The 26,360-nt window shown below is 37.1% G+C and overlaps 1 protein-coding gene across 3 annotated transcripts in view; it reads left to right on the forward strand.

The window, feature by feature from the left end:
- pxylp1 (2-phosphoxylose phosphatase 1) overlaps window positions 1–26,360 on the forward strand; it is an 88,039-nt gene that overhangs the window by 31,893 nt on the left and 29,786 nt on the right. For 2 of the 3 annotated variants that reach the window (XM_008119637.3, XM_062976563.1), the window contains exon 2: window positions 6,700–6,832. In XM_008119637.3, the coding sequence (XP_008117844.1) occupies window positions 6,754–6,832 (79 nt within the window). In that variant the 5' untranslated portion in view covers window positions 6,700–6,753. Of the gene's footprint in view, window positions 1–6,699; window positions 6,833–25,181; window positions 25,547–26,360 lie in introns of those variants that run through there. The other variant, XM_008119640.3, reaches the window with a different exon arrangement.

Genomic DNA, 26,360 nt, shown 5'->3' on the forward strand with positions numbered 1-26,360 from the left:
GTTTGTGCTTCAGATAAGCATTCAAGAGATCTGACCTCTTCTGTTTTTCTTGCTGAGGAAACACACACTCTCAATCTCTCTCTTTATCTTGTAAATGTTCCATATTACAAATGCTAGCAAGGATGTGAGGCTGGTTTCAAAATAGCTTTGATTTGGTTGCCCTGTATTGATGGAATTGTCTTATATTTGCATAGTGATAGTTCTTCGAATGATGAGGGTGATGGTGTGTGTTTCTGGTTATTAGGTGATAGTGAACTTAATAGGAGAGATCATCCGGAATTTTATGGTTGGGTATTCCTAGTATGATTATGACACCCAACGTGGGGTTGCCTTTGAAGACGGCCCGGAAGCTCCAATTAGTACAACGGGCAGCAGCCAGAATAATAACTGGGGTGGCTTACAGGGAGCGTACCACCCCCCTACTTAGCCAGATCCACTGGCTGCCAATATGCTACCGAGCCCAATTCAAAGTGCTGGTTTTGACCTATAAAGCCCTAAATGGAGGTCATCTGGTGAGGCCCTGCTCTCGGTCCCGCCTGCCTCACAAGCGCGGCTGGTGGGTACGAGGGACAGGGCCTTCTCGGTGGTGGCTCCCCGGCTATGGAACACCCTCCCCAGAGAAATACGTCAAGCCCCAACCCTTTTGAGTTTTAGAAAAGCCCTGAAAACATGGCTATGTGCCCAAGCTTTCGAAGATTAAATGATAAAGACGACCCGGACTGATTTACCGGTACAGCATGAGGATTTTGGAGGAATGGATTTTAATCATATGTTTTATATTTTTATATTGTTTTAATTGTTTTAATTGGATTTTCATTGCTGTTTTAATTATGTGTAGGCATTGAATTGTTGCCAATTTTGTACGCCGCCCTGAGTCCCTTTGGGTGAGAAGGGCGGGATATAAATGTTGGAAATAAATAAATAAATAAACAAACTCTATCTCTCTAACTCCAGTGAAGCCATCTTGGTGTTAAACCAGCACCTGGCTTCAGTAGTAGAATTAATGAAGACAAACCAATTAAAGCTTCATCAGGACAAGACAGAGTGCTCTTGGTCAGTTGAAAGGCAAATCAGGGAATAGAGGTTCAACCTGTGATTGATGGTATCACACTCTCCCTGATACTTCAGGTTTTCAAATTGGGTATACTCCTGGATTCAAATTTGATCCTAAGTGTCCAGTTTTTGGTAGCAGTCACATGTACTTTCACATACTTATAACTGGTGCATCAGTTTGAGATATCAAATGTGGCCATGGGAACACATGCCTTGATTACATTCCCACTGGATTACTGTAAAACACTCTTATGTGGCACTATCTTTGGATAGTGTTTGGAAACTTCATTGAGTCCAAAATGTTGCAGGAAGTTTGCTGAGCTAGTCATCAGGAACAAATAACTCAATAGCCTCATTGTTACTAGTCTGTATACAGGCTTATGTCCAAACTAAATAAAGTAAATAAATAAATAAATAAATAGCTATCTGATAGACCATATTTCTCAACATGAGTCCATCTGTTTTAAGGTATTTGTGGGAGGGCTTTTAGTAGTAGATCCTACCACCCTGATAACCATGTTTGGTAAAGATATGGTAGAGAGCCTTCTAAGATTATGGATTTCCTCCCACAGGAGGTTTAGTTGACCATTCCTCTTCTCTTTCGGTCAGCTGGCCGATACCATCTCATTTAGGTTTAGCTTTGGTTTATAATGCACATGGCAAAGGGGGGTTTTAATGGGGCTGTGCATTTATCTTTTTATTATGTTATACTTGTGTTTAATACAATTATTTAATTGGTTTTATAAAACATTGCACAGATGGTGTTTTCATTAGCTCTATCTTTCTTTTTTAATTAGGTGTAAGCCACCTCAGGTCCTGTGTGAGGAAAAATGTGGGGTGTAAAATAATTCTTCCACTGGGAAGGAGATTTTAAATAAAAACAAACAGACAAACTATACCAAAGGGTTGTTGAACTTGGAAAATTATAACGAAGTGAGCCTGTATTGATCACAATATGTTGGGTGGAAATCATGTGCGATGGGAAACCATCTCAAGTTATTTAGGTGACTTACTACTGAAGAGCACTAACATGCAATTTAATAAATAAGCACATTTGTAATTCATCCAATTATGGTAATTTTGGGAGCCCCCGGTGGCACAGGGGGTTCGAATCCAGGGAGCAGGGTGAGCTTCCACTGTTAGCCCCAGCTTCTGCCAACCTAGCAGTTCGAAAACATGCAAATATGAGTAGATCAATAGGTGCCGCTACAGCAGCAAGGTAACGGCTCTCCATCCAGTCATGCTGACCACATGACATTGGAGGGGTGTACGGACAACGCCAGCTCTTTGACTTAGAAATGGAGATGAGCACCAACCCCCAGAGTCAGTCACAATTAGACTTCATGTCAGGGGGAAACCTTTACCTTTACTTATGGTAATTTTTGGACAAAGAAAGTTTCTAAATTTAATTTAAAAGGCAAATATTTCCTCTTGTGATATAGTTGTAATTCAAAGAGTTGGCGCTTCTGACCAGATAATACTGGAAGTATACTTCAGATTTGAGACAGGAATAAATCTGCCAATAAAACTTTGGTGCTGTGCTTATTCTACTTTTTAACTCCAGTGTCCTTTCACATGGGGAATCATACAAAAATAAAATTGTTTTATTGGAAGGATCCCCAAGGGGTGCCTAATTCCTAATTCCAAAGGAAGTAAATACGTATGTAATCTGCAAGTGCAAGTTGTTATTGTTACTTAATGTTTGTGCCACAATTGCAATATTTTGCATCTTTATAGTGATGAACATGTTGTGTATTCGGAAGTGGTAACTTTCAGTCAAAATAGGACAGTAGACTAATTATACAAGCACCAATGTTCAAAGTTAGTACTAGATACTGATTTTCCTTTGAATTTTCATTTAATTTCCTGACCTAATATGCAAATTAAGCTATATTGCACACTTCTCTACATTTTGCAGCACAGTTCTTTGTTTAAACAAGAAATAAAAATCAGTATTTGGGAGGAAACACAAAAATGAATACCTTAGGTTAGATGTGTAATAAACAAAATGCAATTTTGTGGTTTAAGAAATTTTGAAATACAGTACTTATGACTGAACATATATGAAATTGAGCTTCCATGTGACAGAAGCAGATCATATTGCTAGTTTCTTCAGATTCTTTCTGTTAAACCATAAACGGATGTTTCACTAGGAATCAGCAAATATTTCCATTACTTCCTAATATGTACAGAAAATAGATGCAATTTTACCAGGGGAGCAGTGGTGCAGTTGGAAATAATCATCTGGTGTGCATAAATGTTCCTGCCCTTGGTAGCTCCTACAATATGTGATCACTAGCTGATTCTTTTCCCTGACTTTGTGAAGGAGCATCCATTTTATTTGGGGGGGGGGGGAGGGAGTTGAAGGAGGGAAACCATTTTCCTTATTTTCACTGGTTATTCTCCCACTTCCCATATAATAAATGATGGTTGTTTCAATGACAGCGACATAAGTGGAGGAAGTAACAGGGGAAATAGTTTAATATCTTCAACCCCCATCCCCATAAAATTGACTATCCTTCTCTGTCTAGTGCTCCTTTGTGGGCTCCACCAGGATAATGGAATAGTACCCTAAAAGTGGTAATTGATTTGGAGTTGTTACTAAAACTCATTGGTCTCTAGGAATAGGTTGCATCTTTTTTCGCAGCAGGCAAAATGCTGGTGTTCATTCTTGTGACTTGATCATCTTTGGAGGCTGTAAGTTGTATTGCTTGCAACTTACAAGAATTCTGTTGAAGCCCAGTATTATGACAGAGATGAATTAAGGGATGCTTGTCAGTTCACATAGGCTATTTGTGGTACAATAAGAGGAGTCCAGTTGTGTTTTTTTTTTATTCTGACAAGCACAGTACAGGTTGAGCATCCCTTATCCATGGCTGGCTGAGATGGTGATACGTTTGCTTTCATCTCTAAAACTATTTAAAATATTGTTTATAAATTATTTTAAAGCTATGTTTATGAAATGGATATGACACATGTTGAGTCTCATCACCAACATATCTCATTATTTAATAATAAACAAATACAACTATCCCAAAATCCAAAAAAATATGAAACCCAAAATACTTCTGATACCAAGCATTTTAAATAAGGGATACTCAATTTATATAATGCTCTTGGAGAATGTATGTTAGTGGGGAGTAGTTATTTCTTTTTCTTTCTAGTGCATGCTGCCATATGCATATTATGCCTGTTTTTTATTTTTTTTATTTTGTATCTTTGAGTACCTACTTTACAGTGATTGTGCTTGTTCATGTCATGGTGGTTTTGTGACATTCAGATCCTTCATACCAGATAAGCACAGTGATTTCATGGAGGCAGACTTTGAAGAGTGCTATTGATTATTATGGAGACAGGGCGTTTTAATCAATCTATTTAAGTTGTCACAGTGATTCAGTATAATAATGTGTTTATTCTCTGTGAGACAGCTGCTGATGTTCTAAAGTGGTAGAATAATGAGTTGGTTCTAATGATGCAGCTACCTCATGGAAAAGTGTCTAGTGTTTTTGTATGCCAGATAAAAATAAAAACTGCTATCCATGTGGTTTAGCATGAACACTTTTCATATTTGTACTGCACAACCTAAGAGGGTAATGTCCCGGAATGATTAAGTCAAACCAGATGGTTATCAGCCTTCTGACATTGCTACCATTGTGTACAATACAGCAATACTAAACAGATTTTTGGCAGTTTCTGTAACTAGACTGTTTAAGTTTAACACATGACCTAAACTATAAAACCCAGACCATGTCATTTTTCCAGTTAAGAAGCATAGTAGCTATGATTCAGAAGATCTACTTCAAAAATCTCGCAGGGAGCAACTGGATAGGTCACTGTGGGGAAAAATAACTGATTAGGAAATTAACGAGAAGGGCTTGTAGAAGAGGAAAATGTGGCTTCAAATAGTGTATTCCTCAAGTAGGCTATGTTTGGGACCCATATTTATCTTCATTTGTGACCCATGTTTAGCATAACTATTTTTCTATTGGAACCATGTTAACTTGCACATTTACCCTAAGACCTCCAGATGTATTATGTTCTATAGAAGGGATCCCATTGTGTTGCTTTAACTTTGTGGGAACTATACAGACTCAATAAACTTCAGATTCATTGTCTAGCCATAGATTTCATGGAGAAAAAGTTGTGTATCAATGCATTTTTAAAAGGTTTGTAACTATAAGTGACCACATTCAGTTAGCTATCTGCCTCAATTAGTTCCTTTCAAGTTACCCAGACACACTTGCCTTTATTAGCTGCAAACATTGGCAACAAACACAGCTTTTTAAAATAACTATATGTTTGTGATGTGTGCTGTTGTACTCGTGAGTTCTGTGGCGTGCACTTCAGAGAGTCACAAACATCCTGTGAATATAAAAACAAATTCTTCTGGGGAAGAACTAGCTTTTCACTGTTCTGTTGCTATGTATGCCTTATGTATGAGCTGAATCGCTGTAGAAATGAGGTATAGCTTTATATGTCTATACGATTGCTTGGCTTTGTGAAGAGAAAAGAAATGGATTAGTATGTAATAGTCAGCAGCAGTTGCAAGTGTTTCTGAGATTGGATCTCATTAGAGATTGGTGAATGAGTACTTGAGAGAAAATGTTGCCACTGGGGCATTCTTCTGTTTCACTGTTTGAGCCTAGCTCCCCATTCCCCCATAGTTCTTGTGATGTATCTATTTTCTGTTCCTCATCTACACTTCTAACACAATGGCTGTGAAACCATGTTGTACATCTTATTGATACACAAGATTTGCTCCATTGCTGAAAAATGCTAGAACATTTTGATCATATTTTCTTGCATGGTTGTGAGAGTAGGGAAGGAGGAGAAGAGAGGATTTTGAGAAGATTTCTGTCAGAGGTTCTCCATTTCCTCCTTTATTCCAGCTAGGAAAGAAAAAGTTGTCCCTTCACATTTATGGTTTTGACTTCTATTGATTTGATTACAAATGTTATCTTTAGGAATTTGTAGGCCCTCCAGTGTGACTCTTTGTTCAACATCCTCCAGTCATGCTGGAGGACCTAGAGATTTAAAAACACCTCTCTGAGACTCTCTAGGTTCTTTAATGAGATTCTGTGGTCAGCTTCCAGTTGAAGTTGACAATAAGGTTGTGGTGAAAGACTTAGAAATTCCTAGAGAGGTGTTTTCTCAGTTAAAAACACTGTAATTTCTTTATTAGTGAGACCATCTATGGTAGAGTCAAACTTCAGGAAAAGAGATTCCACCTAAACATTAGGAAGATCTTCCTGATGGTCAGAGCTGTTCAACAGTGGAATATGCTGCAGCAGGATGTAGTAGAATCTTGTTCTCCTGAGGTTTTTAAGCAGAAGCTCGATGGCCATCTGTAAGGAGTGTTTTGATTGTGTGTTCCTGCATGACAGGGTTGTACTGGATGGCCCTTGGGACTCCTCCAACTCTATGATTCTGTGTTTACATCTGAATAACGTAAGAATAAAAAAAGAAGTGCAAGTATAAATCAGAGAAATAAATTAAATTCGCTTCTTACACATTGATACCTTAGGTAAGGAAAATAAAGAAATCATAGTTTGTTAATTGTCTCTATTGTTCTTAATGCCGATATTTTTGAGAAGACTAATTGATTAATGGCTATCTATAATAAATCCTTTGTGTTTCTGTTGGCAGGAAATACCTTGACTATGGAGTTGAAACCATGAAGAAGAATCAGAAAGAATAATAATGTTTTTCCGAAATCGTTTCCTGTTCTTGTTGGCTGTGGCAGCCTTATTAGCTGTTCTGAGCCTTAGCCTACAGTTCTGTGAGTATAATATATTTCCTTACATTATAGGTGAAGATTCTATAGTTTATCGATGGTTCATCAACTTTCCATTGGTTGCTGTGCAAATCATGTGTGGCTTATATCAATTTGATACACGTCTTAGAATCATAGAATCATAGAATCATAGAATAGTAGAGTTGGAAGAGACCACATGGGCCATCCAGTCCAACCCCCTGCTAAGAAGCAGGAAATCGCATTCAAAGCACCCCCGACAGATGGCCATCCAGCCTCTGCTTAAAAGCCTCCAAAGAAGGAGCCTCCACCACGGCCCCGGGGAGAGAGTTCCACTGTCGAACAGCTCTCACAGTGAGGAAGTTCTTCCTGGTGTTCAGGTGGAATCTCCTTTCCTGTAGTTTGAAGCCATTGTTCCGTGTCCTAGTCTGCAGGGCAGCAGAAAACAAGCTTGCTCCCTCCTCCCTATGACTTCCCCTCACATATTTGTACATGGCTATCATGTCTCCTCTCAGCCTTCTCTTCTGCAGACTAAACATGCCCAGCTCTTTAACATGCCCAGCTCAGTCTTGTCTAACTGCAACTTTTCTTCATATATCAAAAAGAAAGGGATTAGACCCCTGATTCCCAGTGTGATTTAAAATTCAAATCAGGATGTACACAGTGGTCAGCAGGTCACAGTGGAGAGGGGGAGGTGAGAGCATAGAGTTAACTTCAGAGTGCATGAACACAAAAAATGGAGGCCACTTTTATTTCAAACACCCCCGCTCTTCCCAGTATTTTTTTTACAAATTATACAAAATATAGTTTGTATTGTAGTTTGTAATACTTGCTCCCCCCCCCCCTCCGGTCCAACTGATGAAAGGCTGGTGGTCTGCCTAACCTGTTCCCCTCACCTACCAAGGCCAGACAGATAGGGCAGAGCTAGCACATCATTCTTCCACTGGGTTCCTTGCTGCCTTGGCAGCAGCTACTCTAGCCACCTACTTCAGAATTTCCCTTTCTGTCTCCTTCATTGGGCTCTGGGTGAGCAAGGAGGCAGGGAGGGAAGTAACAAAAGAGAAGGTGCTTCTGGGGTGGCAAGGAGCCCTGCAGGCCATATGTTGTGTATCCCTGGTTTAAGTAACGTTGGATATTTTCTCCCAAAACTATCCAGATTTTTAAAGTCAAAATTATTTCTGAGTTTTAGGAGAAATTTCTTTGTTTTAAGAAATGTGTCTTGAAGAAATCCCCTTGACTAGTATGTACTAACACCATTTTCCTGGTCTTTAAGACAATTGTCAGTTTCTTTTAAGTCACCCTGAACAAAGGGTAATAGCTTGTAAAGCTATTTGTAATAGCTTGTAAAGTTCATCTTGCATGGTTTCTTTCATTGTAGATATTATCAAAGGGGTAGGAAAAAGTCAATATATAGCTTTGCTCAGGCCACTTTCCTGTTTCTCTTTTGATCATTTAGCCACAGTGATCTAACAAATCAGACATTGAGCAAGTGACTAAGTTTTGAATTTGTCTTTCCTCATCAAATCACTTACAGCTGTGTAATTATTATGTTTCATATATTATAAAGTGAATGTTTTAGATGTATTTCTGTATATTCTATGGGTTTGTTTTTTTGCTAAAATCTTTTAGAATCATAGAATCATAGAGTATGAAGAGACCTCATGGGCCATCCGGTCCAACCTCCTGTCAAAATCACCTTCAAACTAGCACCCCGACAGATGGCCATCCAGCCTCTGTTTAAGTCTCCAAAGAAGGAGCCTCCACCACACTCCAGGGCAGAGAGTTCCACTGCTTTAATATGTTTTAACCATACAGTATGCCAGATGAAAATAAAGATGATGACCATTATGAATAAGCTAATTTAAATGTTACATTAAAATATTTCACAATTTTGTTATCGCTTTATATATATATATATATATATATATATATATATATATATAGGAAAGCTGGAAAAGATACTTATTATTTTTTAAAAGTCAGTGTGATATTTAATTTTTTTTAAAAAGGAAACAGATTGGAGATAAAAGAGAAAATGCATGTTCTTATTTTTATTGGATTATAGTCGTGGAATTTACTGTTTATATGTCCAACACAACCTCATTTTCCAGGGTTGGCAGTATTTTTCCCCCCAGTAAAAGTGATGTTCTCATATGCTGGCTTTAGCTGACTAGATGTGTGTACGTGGCTTAGGAATAAGTGACTTCAGGAAATTTTTATCATGACTTGTTGAAACAGTAGTTAATACTGTTGGTCTAGTCTGTAACTTTTGTCACTTCAAAAGGTCTTGTTTTGAAGGAGTCCTTTGGATTTTTGAAGGGTATCTTCATTTGTATATTATAAAATATTTTGACATATATTTTTTTCCAGAAAGAATTGTATTATGTTGGGGAGCTTTACCTGATCATTAGTTATGATATCCAGATAAATGAATAAAACAAATCAGCTGGTTGACTGTTGAAATCTTATTAGATACAGATTTCATCTCTTGTTTTTTGCATGCTTTAAAAAAGTAATTATTTCATTATTTGGAGGGTTGATAAACTAAATAAATATTTTAGGGAATGAAAAGAGATTTTCCTAATTGGTGCCCCCCCCCCCTACACACACACATTCTTGTCTTTGATAATAACTCACTTGAGGTCTAAGGGCAGGCAAAAATGATGATTAAAATGTTTTCTTTCTAGTGTATAAACTAGGTTTTTAAACATTTTTAATGTAATGGGATCTTGGTGTCTTCTGAAATTTAGTTTTAGGACACCCATGGAGATCAATATCTGTGAATGCTTGTCCCATTATATACAATTGCATAGTAGAATGGGAGTCCCTTATAAAATAGCAAAATAAAGGTTTGCATTTTTGGATTTGAGGGAGGTATTTTCAATTATGGATGATTGAATCTGTGGATTTGGAGGGCCTACTGTACAACAATTCTCTTTAGTTCATATTAAATCTGAATGTATGACAATTAGACCTACTCTCACGAGACTGCAAACATTCTGTATCAAGACCAGAGACATTGAATTAATCAGATTTCCTATCTAAACAAAAAAACAATTTTAGAGAAATATTGTTTACAATAATAAGCATTCAGTTTAAGTTCATGAAAATAAACTGATCTGATCAGCTCAGTAGTTTTAAATGTCCCTCAGCTTTTCAGTCATTATCATTTCATACTTCTTTAAAGTCTTAATTTCTTTAAGAATGAAGTTTGGCCAAAGAAGAATGAAGTCAAAAGGGACATCATGCCCAACAGGTGTTCATTCACATATTTAATTTAAAATGATTGTCGTTCATATACATTTATTATGTTGTAAATATAAGAAGATGTATCAGTGGGAAGCTTGATTTAAATTAGTTCTTTAAATTGGTTTTAAGATTTAAATCTTTTGTTTTGATTTTATACTGATTTGAATCAGCCAGTCCCCTCTACTGCTAACTACCTAACTTTGAATTACAACTTGATTTTGTATGCATGCTTAGCACAAATACAACACAAAAACAGGGTGTAGTTTTTCTAAACCTGCTTACCACTTCCCTTTCCCTGAATAGTATATAGTATACCAGACTGTCTGAAGAGAATAGAAGAGGCAAGACCAACACCAACATGTAGAGAGAAAATTTTCCACCTCCTTGTTTCATTCTGCCTCTCTCCCTGAGGATTCCTATTTGTTGTTTCACCCTCAGGCCCTGAGCTAGTTTCTGGCAAATTGACCAGTGGACTTCCTGTCCCCTTTTGCAGGGGATGTAGGTTTCCTGAAGTTGAAGATTGTTAACTGTAGGGTAATGCCAAAGAAAATTACTTCGGGGAGCTCATGTGAAGGTCAGTCCTCATGTTTGGGAGGGGAAGGAGATAGGATTTTTTTTTGGCATGGTCTTTCAAGATAGTATTGCAAACAAAAGAAAATATGTTTTATAAGAGGCATGAGAGGGAAAGCAACCTGGGGACTGGCTAGAACAGCAATAATGCATAAGGGAGAGATATGGGATACAGAGACAGTTTGGTTGGCCCCAAACTGCCCTCTCTGCACATTAACTGTCCGTTTTCCATCCTACAGAATAATAGGACTGGCAATTTAGTTGGGATCATTTAGAATTCTCAGCCAGAGTGCTCCAATTTCTCTTGAAACTAAAAAAATGTAGGATTTCATAGGATGGAACCATGACAGTTAAAATGGAATAATAGTGCTATTATTGTGTAGTGCAAATGTGCCTCTAGCTGCATGAACCTAGGAATGTATTGTAGCAGACAAGACTTTGGAGATATGGATGTAGGGTTACAGTAATTTCTCTCTCCTTCACAAGGTGCCCTGTGCCCCAGTATGCTAAATTTGAATGTATTTTTTTGAAGGTTGAGTGGTAATTCAGATTACAAATTTTATAGGTGTAACACCCCTGCCAGTCCACTGTTTAATATTCTCTCTTCTTGAACTGGCTGAGTTGTTATTGTCAGTGGTCTCAGGATTCCCCTGACATGTCATGCTGGGGGTTCAACACCCATGTTGGGAATCTGTTTAGAGAAGCCCAGGACCTCATGTCCTCCAGGATAGCCATGGATCTGCCACAAATAATTAACCAAGCAGCCTTACTTTCTGGTGAAATGCATTCCACATTCACAGTCTCGCCATCTAAAATAGGCATGGGAACACTTTGGCCATCCAAGTGTTTTGGACTTCAACTCCCACAGTTGAAGGAATTGTGGGAGTTGAGGTCTAAAACACCTGAAGGGCTGAAGTTTGCCCATGTCTAATCTAAAAGGTCTTCTTCCAAGTTTCCCTCCCTTTGCTCTGACTTCTGCTAGAATGTGGCTTCTGATATAGATATTAATCAGTATTTCTTTCTTGTACAAAAGCATACTGAAGGGCACAGTTAATTCAAAATTATTTCAGCATCAAGACAACTTGATTAAGCAGGATCCTGTCTTTTCTAATTCATGTGGACCTGACATTTTTTATCATCAATTCTTATTGTCCACCATATGGACGAGTTGGAGTCTTACCCATATCAGATTGGTCTCATTAAATGAGGCTGTAAAAGCAATAGTTTTTCATTTTCAAAGGAACAGATGTTATGCATCGTGATGGCCAAACTATAAACTAGCTCACATCCCCTAATATCTCCCTTTTGCAAATTCTACTCAACTTTTCATTCAGTGTTAAATCCAGGCTGGTGGGATTTTTCTCTCTCAGTCAACCAATAAACCTGTTTCTAATTCTGTCTGCTTTCAGCTAAGAGTAATTAAGAGTAATTATTATTATGTTTGTTCAGACTACACTTTTTGTACTACCTTTATTGTATACAAGCTTGGCATACTTGCATTGCTAATGCAGTCCAATTAAAGTCAGTTGGATAAATCATTTTAAGTCTCATTAGTTTGGCTTATACTGAGAATACTTTTATAGTGACAAATGTTTACATAAGCTTATAATGAAAAACAGTTTTCAGAGTAGTTTGGATTTTGACATCTCAAAAATAATTACTTCCTAGATTTGTATAGTCTAATATTTTAAAGGATAAGACTGAAAGCCAGATGTATTCTTACTGACAAAGATGTAATATTAAACTGAAAGCAGTGGAGTAATACATTAGGGCTAAGAATTTTAAAATTTATGATAAAGATAAAAATGTCACATTTTGAAACTATGAAAAAACCATAACCCATTTTGCTTTTAGCAATGACTTTTTCTATTTAAACAGGAGTGGGTAATATATGCTTAGGGCAAGTCACATTCTTTCTTAATTTTTTCCAACCTGTTGTAGATTTTGTTATACTGTTGCTTCTTTATGGTCTCTGTGAGACATACAAATGGGTTATCTGTAGTCTTGTGCATTTGTATAAAGTCACTACTCATTTCTGTTTGTTCCATTCATAGGTTCCCGTTTGTGTGTCCTTCTGCCACTTCCAAAACTGGCGCCTATCCAAATCAGCTCTTTTATTTCACCATCCGAATATACAAATGCATTTATTCCACTGGCGGCAATGGATGGGCTGCCCAGGCTCCCCTTCCCCTCAGTTTTAGGGCTAGAGGGGTGAAAATCACCACACATGGAGGGCATATCTACCACTTTTAGCCCTCTAACTCTTACAAGGGTTGGGTCATCCCCCAAATTTTAGGAATTTTTTCTTTCTATGAATAAAATCTCCTTAAAAACATTCTTTCCTTCCCTTCTGGTCCTGCCTAAGGGCCTAAGATACCAATTATTCTGAGATGTTTTACTCTCAATCTGCAGAGAAGACCTGAGGTTGAAGGCAGGTCTTAAGGTACCACTGGTTCTGAGAGGTTTCCTTCTCGATATGCAGAAGAGAACGGAGGTTTAAAAAAATAAGCAGATTGCAGGGTAGGCACTGAGGCAGGCAAGAGGCAACAAGTGTGGCAGGGAGAGCAGCAACAGCACATAGCAGCTAAGAAGGATGCTCCTGAAATGACCTGTTATCTACATAGTCCTAGCCTTTGATGTTAACTTTGGATTAAAGATTGGACACTAGCCTTTGGGCAGAAACTGGTTTTGGGGGGAGGGGTGTAGGATACTCCCATCCTGTGGTTATTAGCTCGCTAGTCTCCCATTTGTGCGAGTCACAGAGACTGTGGAGAATAGGTTTCTTGTCCATAGCTGGTTTTAGTGGCTATCTGCGAACTCTTACAACTCTGCACATCCTTTGTTGTATCTTGCCTTGGCTGCTGCTTTTGGCATAAAAAACCCCCTGAGAGATCAGGTGTAGAAGTGTGCTATTAGGGTGCATAAGGTTGAGAGAGTATGACTTGTGTAAAGTCACCCAGTAGGTTTCTGTGGCCAAGTGGGGATTCAGACCCTGGCCTCCAGAGGTGTAGTCCAGTGCTCAAACCACTATACCATGATGCCTCTTGTATATGTTTGTCAGGAAAATTTATAAAGCACACAATCAGGACTTGACTGTCAAAGCTCAGACAAAAAACTGGAGTTGCTGTTGGCTTCTTACAATTGAATTTTTTCTTTGGAAAACATGCTACACCTCCTATTGCGAGCCTTTTATGTGCATATCATGCTGTTATGGATGGTTCTCCAACTTCTAGCTTTTTGGTGACAAAGAAACTGTAGTGAGGAGGGGAGAGGACCAGTCTTCTGTCTTCTGCAGCCAGTGCATTGCATTTTATCTAATAACTCTTTGATATATTGCTATAGTCTATCTCATTTGAATATGTGTAGATATAAGGAACAAACTGGTAACAAAATATATTTAGAAAAGATTGTGTCCATCAAAATCAGTGTTGAAAGTTGCTTCCTTGATTACGCAAAGCATAAAAATATGACAGGCAAAAGTGATGAGCAAATAGAGCACAGTTATTTTTTGCCTTGTGAATGGAAAAAAATGCCACATTTTCTGTGTAGCTTGGAAGTATCACTGCAATGTGCCAGTTTGTTTCTTGTTTCTGATACTTTTTTTCTCTGCTTTGATGTTTACATTGGCAGGATGCCTGTTGCTTTATATTAAGCATATGTTTTGAAATAGTATGTTTCATGACTTCAGCACCATCATAGCAGTTGGCTTCTGTAGGTGGTTTGCATGTCCACTGTGATTCTAATTGTAGTGGAATCTACAGTATTTGGAATTGTTTTATTTTAATCTTTTTATGTCTTTTCTTAATCATATTTTATATTTTTCTTGGTATTATAGAACCTGTTCCTTTTAATTCTGTTTCAAAATTCCCTGTTCTTTGACTCATAAATACTTCAATGTGATGACAGATTCATGTTCATTTTCTGTTATATAAGTTAAATTGTTTTGGGAAAGTATAATGTATTAAGCTGGGGGATTTGACACAGCTTTACATGATGTGTTGATCTGTATCCACGGCTGCAAATTACAGTCCATCCCTATCGGTTTGTATGCATGGTTGGTTTCCAGTAAATATACATCTCATCTCTGAGCTGCAACTGTCTTTGCAGTTCAACTTATGAAATGGTCTGCAAGCAATTGAATTGATTGAATTATGGAAAAATATTTTCAGATGATTGTAAAATGTAATCTGCTTTAAGTCTCCTTCGGGAGAAATAAAGCAGGGTATAAATAAACAGCAGCAGCAGCAACAACAACAATAATAATATGGACTGTCATTATTGAAATATTACATCAGAATTAGTATGAGGTATGGGTGATTTGAAGTAGGTACAGCATTATATCTATTTTGTTGATTGCCAGACACTCTTGCTGTATAGATTAATTTTATACATGAGAAATTTATGTTACTGTATTTTAACAAATAAATAACAATAAATAATAATAAAGCTTTATTTGTATCCTGCCACCATCTCCCCGAAGGGATTTGGGGCAGCTCACAGAAAGCACTCAACAATATACGAATACAACAAAATATGGAAAAGTATAGAGGAATAACAATAAAATTGACCCAATTATACTTAAAACAGCAATAAAACTCCAATTAATTAAAAATACAATAAAACCCAGCAAGCTAAGGGAATAGTAGCTGTATACAAATAGAGACTTTACAAGATACTAGAACAAAGTGCAGAAGTGAAATCACTAAATCCTTGATTGTAGTGATTAAGGCCACAATCACTAAACATAGTTAAAAGGCTTGTTTAAAAAGTCATGTTTCAGGAGTTTATGGAAAACTTGGAGAGTGGGGGCTACCCTTATCTCCTTAGGGAGGGAATTTCAAAGCCAGGGAGCCACCACCCAGAAGGCCCTTTCTCTTCCCCACTAATTGAGTTTGACAAAGGTGGGGTTGAGAGGACAGTTTCCCTGGCTGATCTTAGCGGCCGTGCTGGTTAATAGAAGGAGATGCAGAGTTGAACCTGAACCGTACATGGCTTTGTAGGTAATAACCTATCCTTGAATTGGGCCGGAAAACTCGTTGGCAGCTAGTGGAGCTGCTTTAATAGGGGCATGGTATGCTCCCTATAATCAGCCATAGTTAGTAATCTGGCTGCCGACCTTTGTACTAATTGCAGTTTCTGAACTGTCTTCATAGGCAGCCCCATATAGAGTGTACTGCAGTAGTCCATGCTAGATGTGACTAAGGCATGGTCCATACTGGCCAAGTCAGGCTTTTTGAGGTACAGTCACAGCTGACGTACAAGTTTTAATTGTGAAAAGGCCCTCCCAGGCACCGCCGACACCTGAGCTCCAAGCATCAGCACTGAATCCAGGAGGACTCCAGACTTGGACCAGTGTCCTCAGGGGGAGTGTTACCCTGTTGAACACAGGTTGCAACTCTATACCCCAATCGGCCTCGCGACTGACCAGGAGGACCTCTGTCTTGTCTGGATTAAGCTTCAGTTTGTTGATCCTCATCCAGTCCATCACAACTGCCAAACACTGGTCCAGGATCCACGGTGCTTCCTTAGAACGTATGGTTCCTACATGTTTTCTAAACCTAAAGGATTAGTACTTCACTCTGCTCTAGCAGTTATCTTCTAGGGTTGTCTCATCCACTTTTTCTCTTCCTAAAAATATTTTCTCTACCCATGATGTAGGCTAAAAGTTAGTTTATAGTTATGAGTGTTTAGTTGTTTGGTAGTCAAAACAACAGCATCCATACACAAGGGAAATTCAAGGTAGCCAGAGTGCTTGTAAAAGTATAGCCTACTCCTCCCATCCTGCCCCATTAGTAGCCAGCACATTGTTGAAAATAACCTAGGAGGGGATCACTAACTGTTTCAGGGAAAAGAAGACAGACAGGAGGAAGTGGTAGGAAGGTGTGGCTACATACTTAATGAAAGCACTCCACGCTACAAGATTTTGTTAGAAGTTAGGTATCCTAGAAATCGAATATTCTCTTTCCCAAACATTGTCTAGCACCTTTCTGCTTTTCTTCCAGCCTTCATAGTAAGGCATAGGCTTAAATTTACTGTACAATTTACTCACCCTTTTCCTGCAGTAATCTTTCTGTTGCTAAGCACCCAAACTCTTGATTTGTAGCACTGTTTTAAGTCTATTGCTACTTTCTTTCTGCAGTCAGGTTTGAACATGCCTTCCCCCTCCCCACAACTTCATGAATATGCCATGTCCCCTGCTGTCTGTCATCCTTCTGCTTGACTACATTAAGTTTCTGTAGTCATTCCCTAATAGCTCATGCTGGCAGATGTTGCATTAACACCTAGAATTAGCAACAGACCATCATATAGCTATGCATCTAGGTATCTACAGATATTTCGGACTTCTGTATTTTTTTATATTTCATTTATTGAAACATTGACTTCTGTCAAGTCTCTGTTTAGGAATATAGAAAGGCTATGAGGACCTCTCAATCCTTTCGGGGGGAAAGACAGGGAGAAACGTATTATTTAAAATCCATATTTCTAGTGCGTTTTACAGTAAATATAAAGCAACTATGTATGCCAAAATAGCATATATACCAGAAAGACAAATATGTAACTGTGTATTAAAGACATAAAATTTCTATTCTTCCAGTAAAAACATGTCTGTGAGATTTCAGTAATATTTCTGGAATTATTTTTATATAATCAAAAATTAATCATGTTAAGAGAGACTCATACAGAAGAAAATGAATTTGAGAAAGCATCTGCAGTGATCATTGAGGGTCAAATACATTGTTTCTGTGATGGTTAGTTTGAACACTCAGGCCTATATCCTGTTACAACTCCCAGCTACGTAAAATATATAGACATACCATAAGTTATGAATTCAGTTGGAAATTTGCTAATGAATAGGAACAACTTAATAATTTTATTGCTAATAAAGTTATTGATTTAAAGTTTAAATTCCAGCATTAATACATTTCAGTAATTCAGTTATACATTAATTAAACCAACTGTGGTATTAAAAAGAGTCCACAAATAACCATGTTAATATGAGAAGGAAAGGAAAGCTCATTACAAATTTAAGTTTAAAACTATAAGTCAAAAGATTATGAACTGAAAAATTAAAATGTATTCAAATTTTGATGTTGAAATGTGCTGAAGATTAGAGTGTTGACCTAAGACTTGGGAGATTCATTTTATAAATGACTATAGCATTTTGAAAACAAAATTAACTGAACCCTCATAGAATCATGTTCTCCATACCTAGGTGGAATTACACCCAAGACCGTTTCCTTACCTATTAGGTACCACTTTGTGATTTTCATTCTTATTTTATTTTCTAATAAGCTAGAAAAGGACTGTTTGAAAATAACCACTTATTATAGTTGCGTTAGAACGGTTTCTTCTATCTACAAACTACAAATGGTTGGCCATAGTTGTTAATTGGCATAACGGAGTAAGGGCCTAGATACTCTAAAAGCTCCAGATCCTGTCTGAACTTGGAAGTTAAGCAGCGTTAGTCCTGCTCAGTAATTGGATGAATATCATGTGCTGTACACTCTATTTAATAGATTTGTAATTAAAAGAGCTAAAATTCCACCATATTCAAATGAACATGATGGACTTTTCTGTCCCTGAGAAATTTTACTTAAAGCAACTTTTGGAAATGGGAAACATTTTATTCCTTTAAATATAGCAAAAATAGTTTATGTAAAGCAATCTCTAACAACTTCTGAAATGAACTTTTCCACAGTATGTCACATAAGGATGATAATGTGCCTTCAATGTCTATTAAGAACTTGCTTAGATTTTTCCCAACCTGTCTAGCTTTGTTGTCTGATTGAGATGGTTTTAGCTTCGTTTTATGGAGTCTTGTACTTTAGATTTAGACATAAATATTTTAAATATAATAAATACATATAAGATGCCAATAGAAGATGCTCAAATTTTCATAAAGGTATACAGTGGATTTTGACCTGCCTCTATCCTTCTTGTCAACTCTGTGCCGATTTCCTCAAACACCATGTAAAGCATATGATATAGTAGGATGCAGCACTCTTTCTCACGTTGGCTGTATTCTCAGTTTTGCTTGTTAAAACTAAGGCTGTGTGTTTGAAACTGAAGTTCCCAGCATTCCTACATAGAAGCAAGATGTGCCTTTGCTTCATAGGATTATCCCACACACGTCACATATGCCAAATGGTACAATTCTGTACGGTAACCAGGTTATGTTATTCAAGTAATGAAATGAGTCTGTGTTGGATAAGAAAGGAAGCATTCACCTATATTGAAAATTGCTGAGAAATATTTCCTCTGGGGAAAAGAGCAGGTAGAGTAGAGAATGGCTTTACTTCATAGCTTTAACATTGCCAAATAATGTGCATCTTTAATAGAAAGAGCTATGTATTTTTCAGGGTAAAAAATAAAAAATAAATATTCTAGCACCTTTAGATTTATTCAATTTATATTGGTAAGTGTGTGCACATACACACACACACACACACACACACAACTACCCTTCTTATATATCCCATCACTAATGCTTTTCCTCCTCCCCCTCCTCCAAAAATGAAGATGAAATGAGAGGTGACAGCATATGTGGTTAAAAGGTAAAGTCTTTTGAAAAGAAGACAAAAAGCTATGTGGGTAAAGCATCTAAAAGAATCTTAGCTCTTTACCTGAAGTAGAAATAGAAGACATGCAAAATTTCCAGAACACTGAAAGCAGCCATACATCAGTGTTCGTCATTTACATAGAATAATTCAAATATGACTTTTAGAAAATTGTAAAATTCTTGATTAAACGTCATAAGAATTGTGAATTTAACCATTAAAAAGATCAACAGCACAACCTTGCTGAATTATACCTATCAGAGAGACATAACTGCTAAGTCTTGCTCTACCAATGGAACATAAGCAACATAACAAAGTAGAATATCAATACAAATGAAGCAATATACTATAGGTTTCTACAACTATGATAATCCTCACTCTGGGGAGCACTACCACAATATAAAAAGGGGAAATAAGATATGCTGCAACTTACTTCTTTTCCACCTTTCTCTACAAAGTGGTAATCATAGTTATATTAAATATCCACATGTAGAATGTACTGATGACTAAACCTATGGATATGCCCAAGGAATGAATCTGAGATTTCGAGAGGAATGCAACCCATCCAGCATAAGTTCTGATCTGCCTTCCAGGTAAAAAAGTAACTAAAAGTGCAAAAATATTCTGCTGCTTATTAAGGGATACATTTACTGTGAAGAGGGATTAAATACAACTAAACTTGTTATTTCTAACGAATTACTTGCAAACATGATTTATAAGAAAATTTTCTCCATGTGGTTCTGACTGAGACAGTTGGTTTGGACTACATTACATTCATTGGAATTCTTTCCATTCCCAAGCATTAATTAAAATCTCCACCTTGCTAGTGATAGTTTATATTTGCCCCTTGATTGACTGTCTACCAAAATATACTTTCTTTTGTATTTGCATTTGAATTTCCAAGGTTGGGTGAAGAAGAATTATTGCTTCAATTTAATTTTCATACTTTGTAATTTAGGTCCGCTGTGCTGGAAATGAGAGTAAGCAGGGAGGGAAATCTTTGCTTATTTATTCTTACCTGCTAGAACAAATAATTTCTGCCTCTAGTGAATTTTTGTTACTGCATTTCAGGACTCCATGCAAAAAAATAGTTTGTATAAAAAATCATTTCACCTAGTAGGCATATCACATAAAATAAAACAAGTACTAATTAAAAGCTATGAGCCTAGTAGATTATGCATTTTTGTTTTATTGTTAATTGTGTTGGTTGTTTAAAGTCTGCTAATAATGTATATATTCCAAAGTTGTTGTTTTGTGTAAAATAGAGTTCTCTGCTAAAACAGCACCTCATATTTCTTTGTGCAATTAAATATTTTGCAAATGATTTCCAAAATCTGAATCAATCTTTTGTCAACCGGCTGTTGTTGTTCTTTTTTGGGGTGTGGGAGTGTGTGGGTTGATAGGCTTTCTCAGACAGTATCTACACTGCAGAATCACAGTACTTTGGCATCCCATTAACAGCCATGGCTCAGTGCTATGGAATTTTGAGGTTTGTAGTTTTTGACATATGTACTCTTTTTTGTCAGAGCTGTCATGCCACAACAAACTACAAATCCCAGGATTCCATAGGATAGAACCATGGCAGTTAAAGTGAAGTAAAACTGCTGTAATTCTGGGTATGTCATTATCAACACCGCCCCACTCCTTTATTTTGAGGATGAGAAAAGCTGTAAATAATATTTGAACCCCTTATAACCAGTCCTGTAGATGTATAACAAAGAAGAAGTATAACAAAGCTGCTGGAACTTCATATTATTGCTGTTTACACCAAATAATTCCAGAAACCTCACTTTTCAGTAAACCAGTATTGTACGTCTGTTAATTAGAAACCCTAAACACGTACAGCTTTGGTATGATGGACAATCATTTACTTTGGGGGGCCCTTCTTTCAAAGTTTCCTTTTTCCTTTTCTAAACATAATTAGAAGCCAGTCTTCTGTGGCTACGCTTCGTATAAACAGGAAAGGATCATAGAACACATAATTTACTGTAAATTCTGCACTATAGATGTCTCTCCTATGTTTTCCACCTGTGTAATCATAGCCTTCTTAGAAAAGCAATCACACTGTTCTGTTTTATCATTGTATAACCTTCCTCCCTGATACATGTAGATACTGCTAATGCCTTTCCAGAGGAGAATTTAAATGATGGAATATAGTATGGCTGTTGATGACTTTTATCTTTAGACCCTTGGGCCAATGTTTATTGAGGTAATTAAAAGAAAATGCTTGGAAAGTGGTTCAGTGCCTCCTGTGCTATGCCTTATCTGTGCTCCTTTTCCCCCTGTAAGGCATTTGGTGGGATAAAATTGGGAATTCATTGGGTGTCCTTTGTGTTTTAATGAACAAATCTTTTTCATACTTTAATATTTGGAAAAAATGTTGCTTATCTAAATGGCGGTCTTAGAATAGGATAAAAATTTCATGTGACTTAATAGAAGCAAGCAGTATTTGATATTTTGTAGCTTTTTCTCTGCATCTGTAACAAACAAGAGACCCTGTTGAATGTTCATAGAATGTGATAACATTTATGGAGTGAATACAACCTTTTGTTGCTGTTATTTTTGTTACAGATTTTTCTACTCACCACTGTACTATTAGGGTTATATTTGCCACACTATTTTGACTGGACTCCTTACCATTTCCTAGGGCACTAGATTCCACTTCTTCATTGTCTGTCTTGCCATGCATCTTCTATTCCACAGTGTGATCCTTTTCCCTAAAAAGCAGTCATTTAGATTTGTTGAAGTATCTAAACAGTGAAGTTCCTAAAAGTGTTATATTATTTTTCCTCATTGAGCATTGTATTTCCTCATTGACCACTTATCGCTATAGGTAGAATAAATAAAAAACAAACAAAATTGTATTTATCTGTTTTGCAACTTATGTTTAGTTACTTCCAAAAAATGGAATACTACATGCTGCCTACTGGTAGCATTTGATAGGGAATGTGTTAGAATCCTTTCACTGTGCTGCAGACAAACAATTGTTGCTATCTGTGAACAAGGACCTGGCACAGGAGTATTTAAAACATATATTTACAAGGATTATACATAATGCATAATAACATTTAACATTTTTCAGGTGCATTTTTCAAATATTAACAGTTTCAGTATAAAGATATCAATGTTTTCTTTTAAGATAATGAATAAAATATTTGAAGCAGTGTGTTCATGTATATAATCCCTCTGCATTATTTTAAAAACTGTGTAGGAGGTAGACATTTATGCAAGACTATGTGAAGTATCTTAAATCATTTCAATTTCTGGTCTTGGTTTCCTTTTCTCATTTCTTTTCACAGGAATGAATCTTTTATGTGGGTGTGATACTGTAGAGAATTGAAGGAAATAACATGTTTGCCTATGTTTTACTGATGATAAACTTTTTTATGTTTTCAATGTTTTTTTATTTCCTGTTTCTCATACATTGGCAAAAGCAAAGATTCTTTAAGAGTTCATGTGTTCCTTAAAGTTCAGGACCTTATGGCCTTCTCAATGGTGACTCCCCAGCTCTGGAATGCCCTTCCTAGAGAAATTAGGAAAGGCCCCACTTTACTCTCGTTCCAAAGAGCTGAAAAGCTTGTGGTTTAAGCAGATTTTTGAATCGAGCTCCTTATAATCCTGACCACTGTATGCAGATTTATTGAGTCCTGTTAATAGGTTTTTAAATGTTCGGTTAGGTGTTGTGTGATTATCTTTATGCTTTATGCACTTCTATTTATGTTTACAATGTTTTAATTGCTGTATGCTTTAACTGACTGTATGTTTCCTGATATGCTGGAAACCACTCTGAGTCCCCTGAGAAGATAGGGTGGTATATAAATAAAGTTTTATTTATTCATTTATTATTTATATTAATCAAATCCATTAATAATCAAATCCAAAGAAGTTAAGTTGGCAAGTGTCGAGGGCCATCTGTATTTGCATACACAATCACATGCACGATGGTATCCAAGTCTAAACATGAAATTCATTTATGTTTCAAACACACTTTATAAACAGCCTGAAGATAATTTTACACAGTATTTTTATAATTTTGTGCGTGAAACAAAGTTTATGCAAATTAAACCATCATTATCTCAGTCATCTATGTGGACCATTTCAGATTTTGAAATATTCTGGAATTTGAAGTAAGAGGGAATCAATCTGTCCTACTAGTTACAGTAGCAGAGGTGCAGTTTACTCATAAATAATTACACACTGAATTTTTTCAAAAATATATAGTTATCGATCACGGAGATAGGTTGGTCCCAAGCCATATAGGGCTTTATAGGTCAGAACCTGCACCTTGAATTCTTGAGTCCTCCAGGGTGACTCTATGGTCTGCTTCTAGCATAGTATTGTACTTGAGGATCTAGAGATTCCAAGGGAAATATTCTTGGAAAAATTGGTTTCTTTTATTTGCAGTTTTTCCACTTTTCCGGGAGTCCTGTGCCCCAAACACAAGCAGATGTGATGATAGCGAAACCTTGGTAACAATTAAATTCAACTCAAAAGGAAATCTTGGAAATTTCTTTAATCCTACTACCATACAGCAAGAAAATGCGGGCAACTTCTCAGTTTCAATCCCAAAAAGCCACCCCCTCAACTCCTAAAAGTTCCTCCATCCAGCCTCCTGGCCTCCCGGTCTTGAGCTGGTTCATGTTATTAGGCTCCCTGGTTTACTGGGCCTCCTGATGTTTTCATTGGCTTAACTTTGGCTATGAAACCCATGTCTTAGAGGTGTTCTTCCTGTCTCGAACACAACAGAAACGGATCCATGACAGCGGGTGTGGAGGGCTGACTGTACAGGTATTCCCAAATCTGGAGGAAAAAAACAAAAACCCTCAAACACCTCTGATCCTGACCATTTCAGATAAGGCATACTTATAAGGGAGCACAGCAGTGGCGCAGCAGATTAAACCTCTGAGCTGCTGAACTTGCTCTCCGAAAGGTCGGTGTTCAAATCCGGGGAGCAAGTTGAGCTCCTGCTGTTAATCCCAGCTTCTGCCAACCTAGCAGTTCAAAAACGTGCAAATGTGAGTAGCTCTGGTGGGAAGGTAATGGTGCTCCATGCAGTCATGCAGGCCACATGACCTTGGAGGTGTCTCCGGACAATGCCGGCTCCTTGGTTTAGAAATGGAGATGAGCACCACATGCCAGAGTCAGACTTGACTGGACTTGATGTCATGAGGAAACCTTTACCTTTACTTAACCTGTAAATTAATTTTCTAATTTCTGGTAGTTAGCACTCAAAATGTTGGGCTCCATCCTCTGGAATTTATTTATTTACAGCACTTTTATCCTGCCTTTCTCACCTGAGGGTACTCAAGGCGTCTTTCTCACCCAAGGGGATTCAAGGTGGAACATCCTTTTCATCTTGGGAATGCTAGCTGACTAAATTTTGCTCTGAAGGCAACATCTCCCATCTCATCTTTGGAGCTAAGCAGGGTCAGGCTTCGTTAGTATTAGGATGAGGGAGTGCAAGAAATACCAGGTACTATAGACTATATTTCAGAGAAAGACTAACCACCTCTGAATATCCATAAGAAACAGGCCATGGAACAGGCAACTTGAAGGAATATGCACAAATAGTTTGCTTTCTGCTGAATAAGATAGGTTATACTGTCCTATGCGCATTTCCAGTTCATCACAATGCATAACTCAAATTAGATACCAGCATTAAATTTAAATAATAGATGAATCTCTATCAACATAAAGATGTCACATAATCATTGGTATGTAAGTGACTGCAAGAGTCCTTAAATTAGTCAGAACAGGTGGTGAGAATTTCTGTAGTGTATTTCAAGGATAGTATGTCTTCCAAATTGTTATCACGGCGCTATACACTCACAATGTTCTAATCCATATGCACCTTATCTGTCTGTTGCAGGCTGCTCTTTGTATGGCTGTTAGCAATTTTCCCCTTCCCTTATATAGCCTATTTCTGTCTTGTACTGTGCTGCTGTACTTGTTCTCTTACACATTTTACTTTATGTAAGTGAAATGTTTTATACTTATTTCAACATAGTGACAATTCCCTTGCAGATTTTGTGAAACTATAAAAACAGCATTGGGGGCGGGGGAGTAAAGGTGAAATAATTAACCAGAATACCTAATGTGTATGCTTTCTGTTTTTAGCTGGTGAAAATGTGCCACGTAACCTCTTTAAAAAAATACTGTGTAGTTTCAGGGCATTGAAAATAGTTTTAAATAGTTTGGTTGCATGGAACTGAAAGAGCCTTCTGTGTCTGAGACGAACCTTAAAGGTGGAAAATCCAGGCTAAGATGGCTGCTCGCATTGCTGCTTATTCCTTTTGTAACAGTTGGCGTTGGGGAGGTAAAAGAAAAAGGGAAACCGATATGCTTTCTTTTCTTCTAATTTTAGGTAAATATTTAGTCTGGTCTAAACATGGTGATTTGACTACATTGCTTTTCTTTTTTTTGCTATGCTCTTTTATAACGCTTATATAGGTTACTATTCTAATATTTGCACTCTAGACATAAGGAAAACACACCTTAGTATTTTGCAGTCTACTCTAAATACATGAAACTTGTATTCAGTGATCCAACATTGATATGGTGTCTTGTATTGCATCTTTTCTTTTTCAGTAGTTACTGTTTAAACAAAATGTTTCAGTGTATATATTTTATCTATTGAAATGTGAATGTTTTCTATTAACAACAGTGGATGCAGGGTGAGGGGAAAGAGTTCACTATTCTGGAGTACGTAGCATAATTTCTTTTGCTTATAGTTAGAGTAGGGTTGATAGAGACATGTGTATCATTGAAATGGTAATTTTAAATATTCTGCGACTGTGGGAAACATTTCTGAGGACAAGATCTGGTTGTGGTTGTGCATTTTTCTTCCATTTTTGGTTTGCACTCTTGCTGGGATGCTCATGTATTGGAAATGATAGCTCATTTCTACAATATCTCTTATTGGAAGAAAAAGATTAAACATCACAAAAATGTAGGGAAATGGTATCTTAAGTGAACAGAAACTAGAACAGAAACTAGACTCTCCCTTTTCTGCAAACTGAAGTCCTTTGAGACACAAATCATAAATCTAGTTTAGTTTAGTGCATAAACTGGAGGTGTTCTGATTTAATGCACAACAAAATTACGAGCTGATAACAAGTTGCACCATCAATCTAAATAGGTTTCATATCAACAATCTTGTGTTGTTCTTTTATATTTGT

This window comes from Anolis carolinensis, chromosome 3 (assembly GCF_035594765.1).
Source record: "Anolis carolinensis isolate JA03-04 chromosome 3, rAnoCar3.1.pri, whole genome shotgun sequence".
NCBI lineage: Eukaryota > Metazoa > Chordata > Lepidosauria > Squamata > Dactyloidae > Anolis > Anolis carolinensis.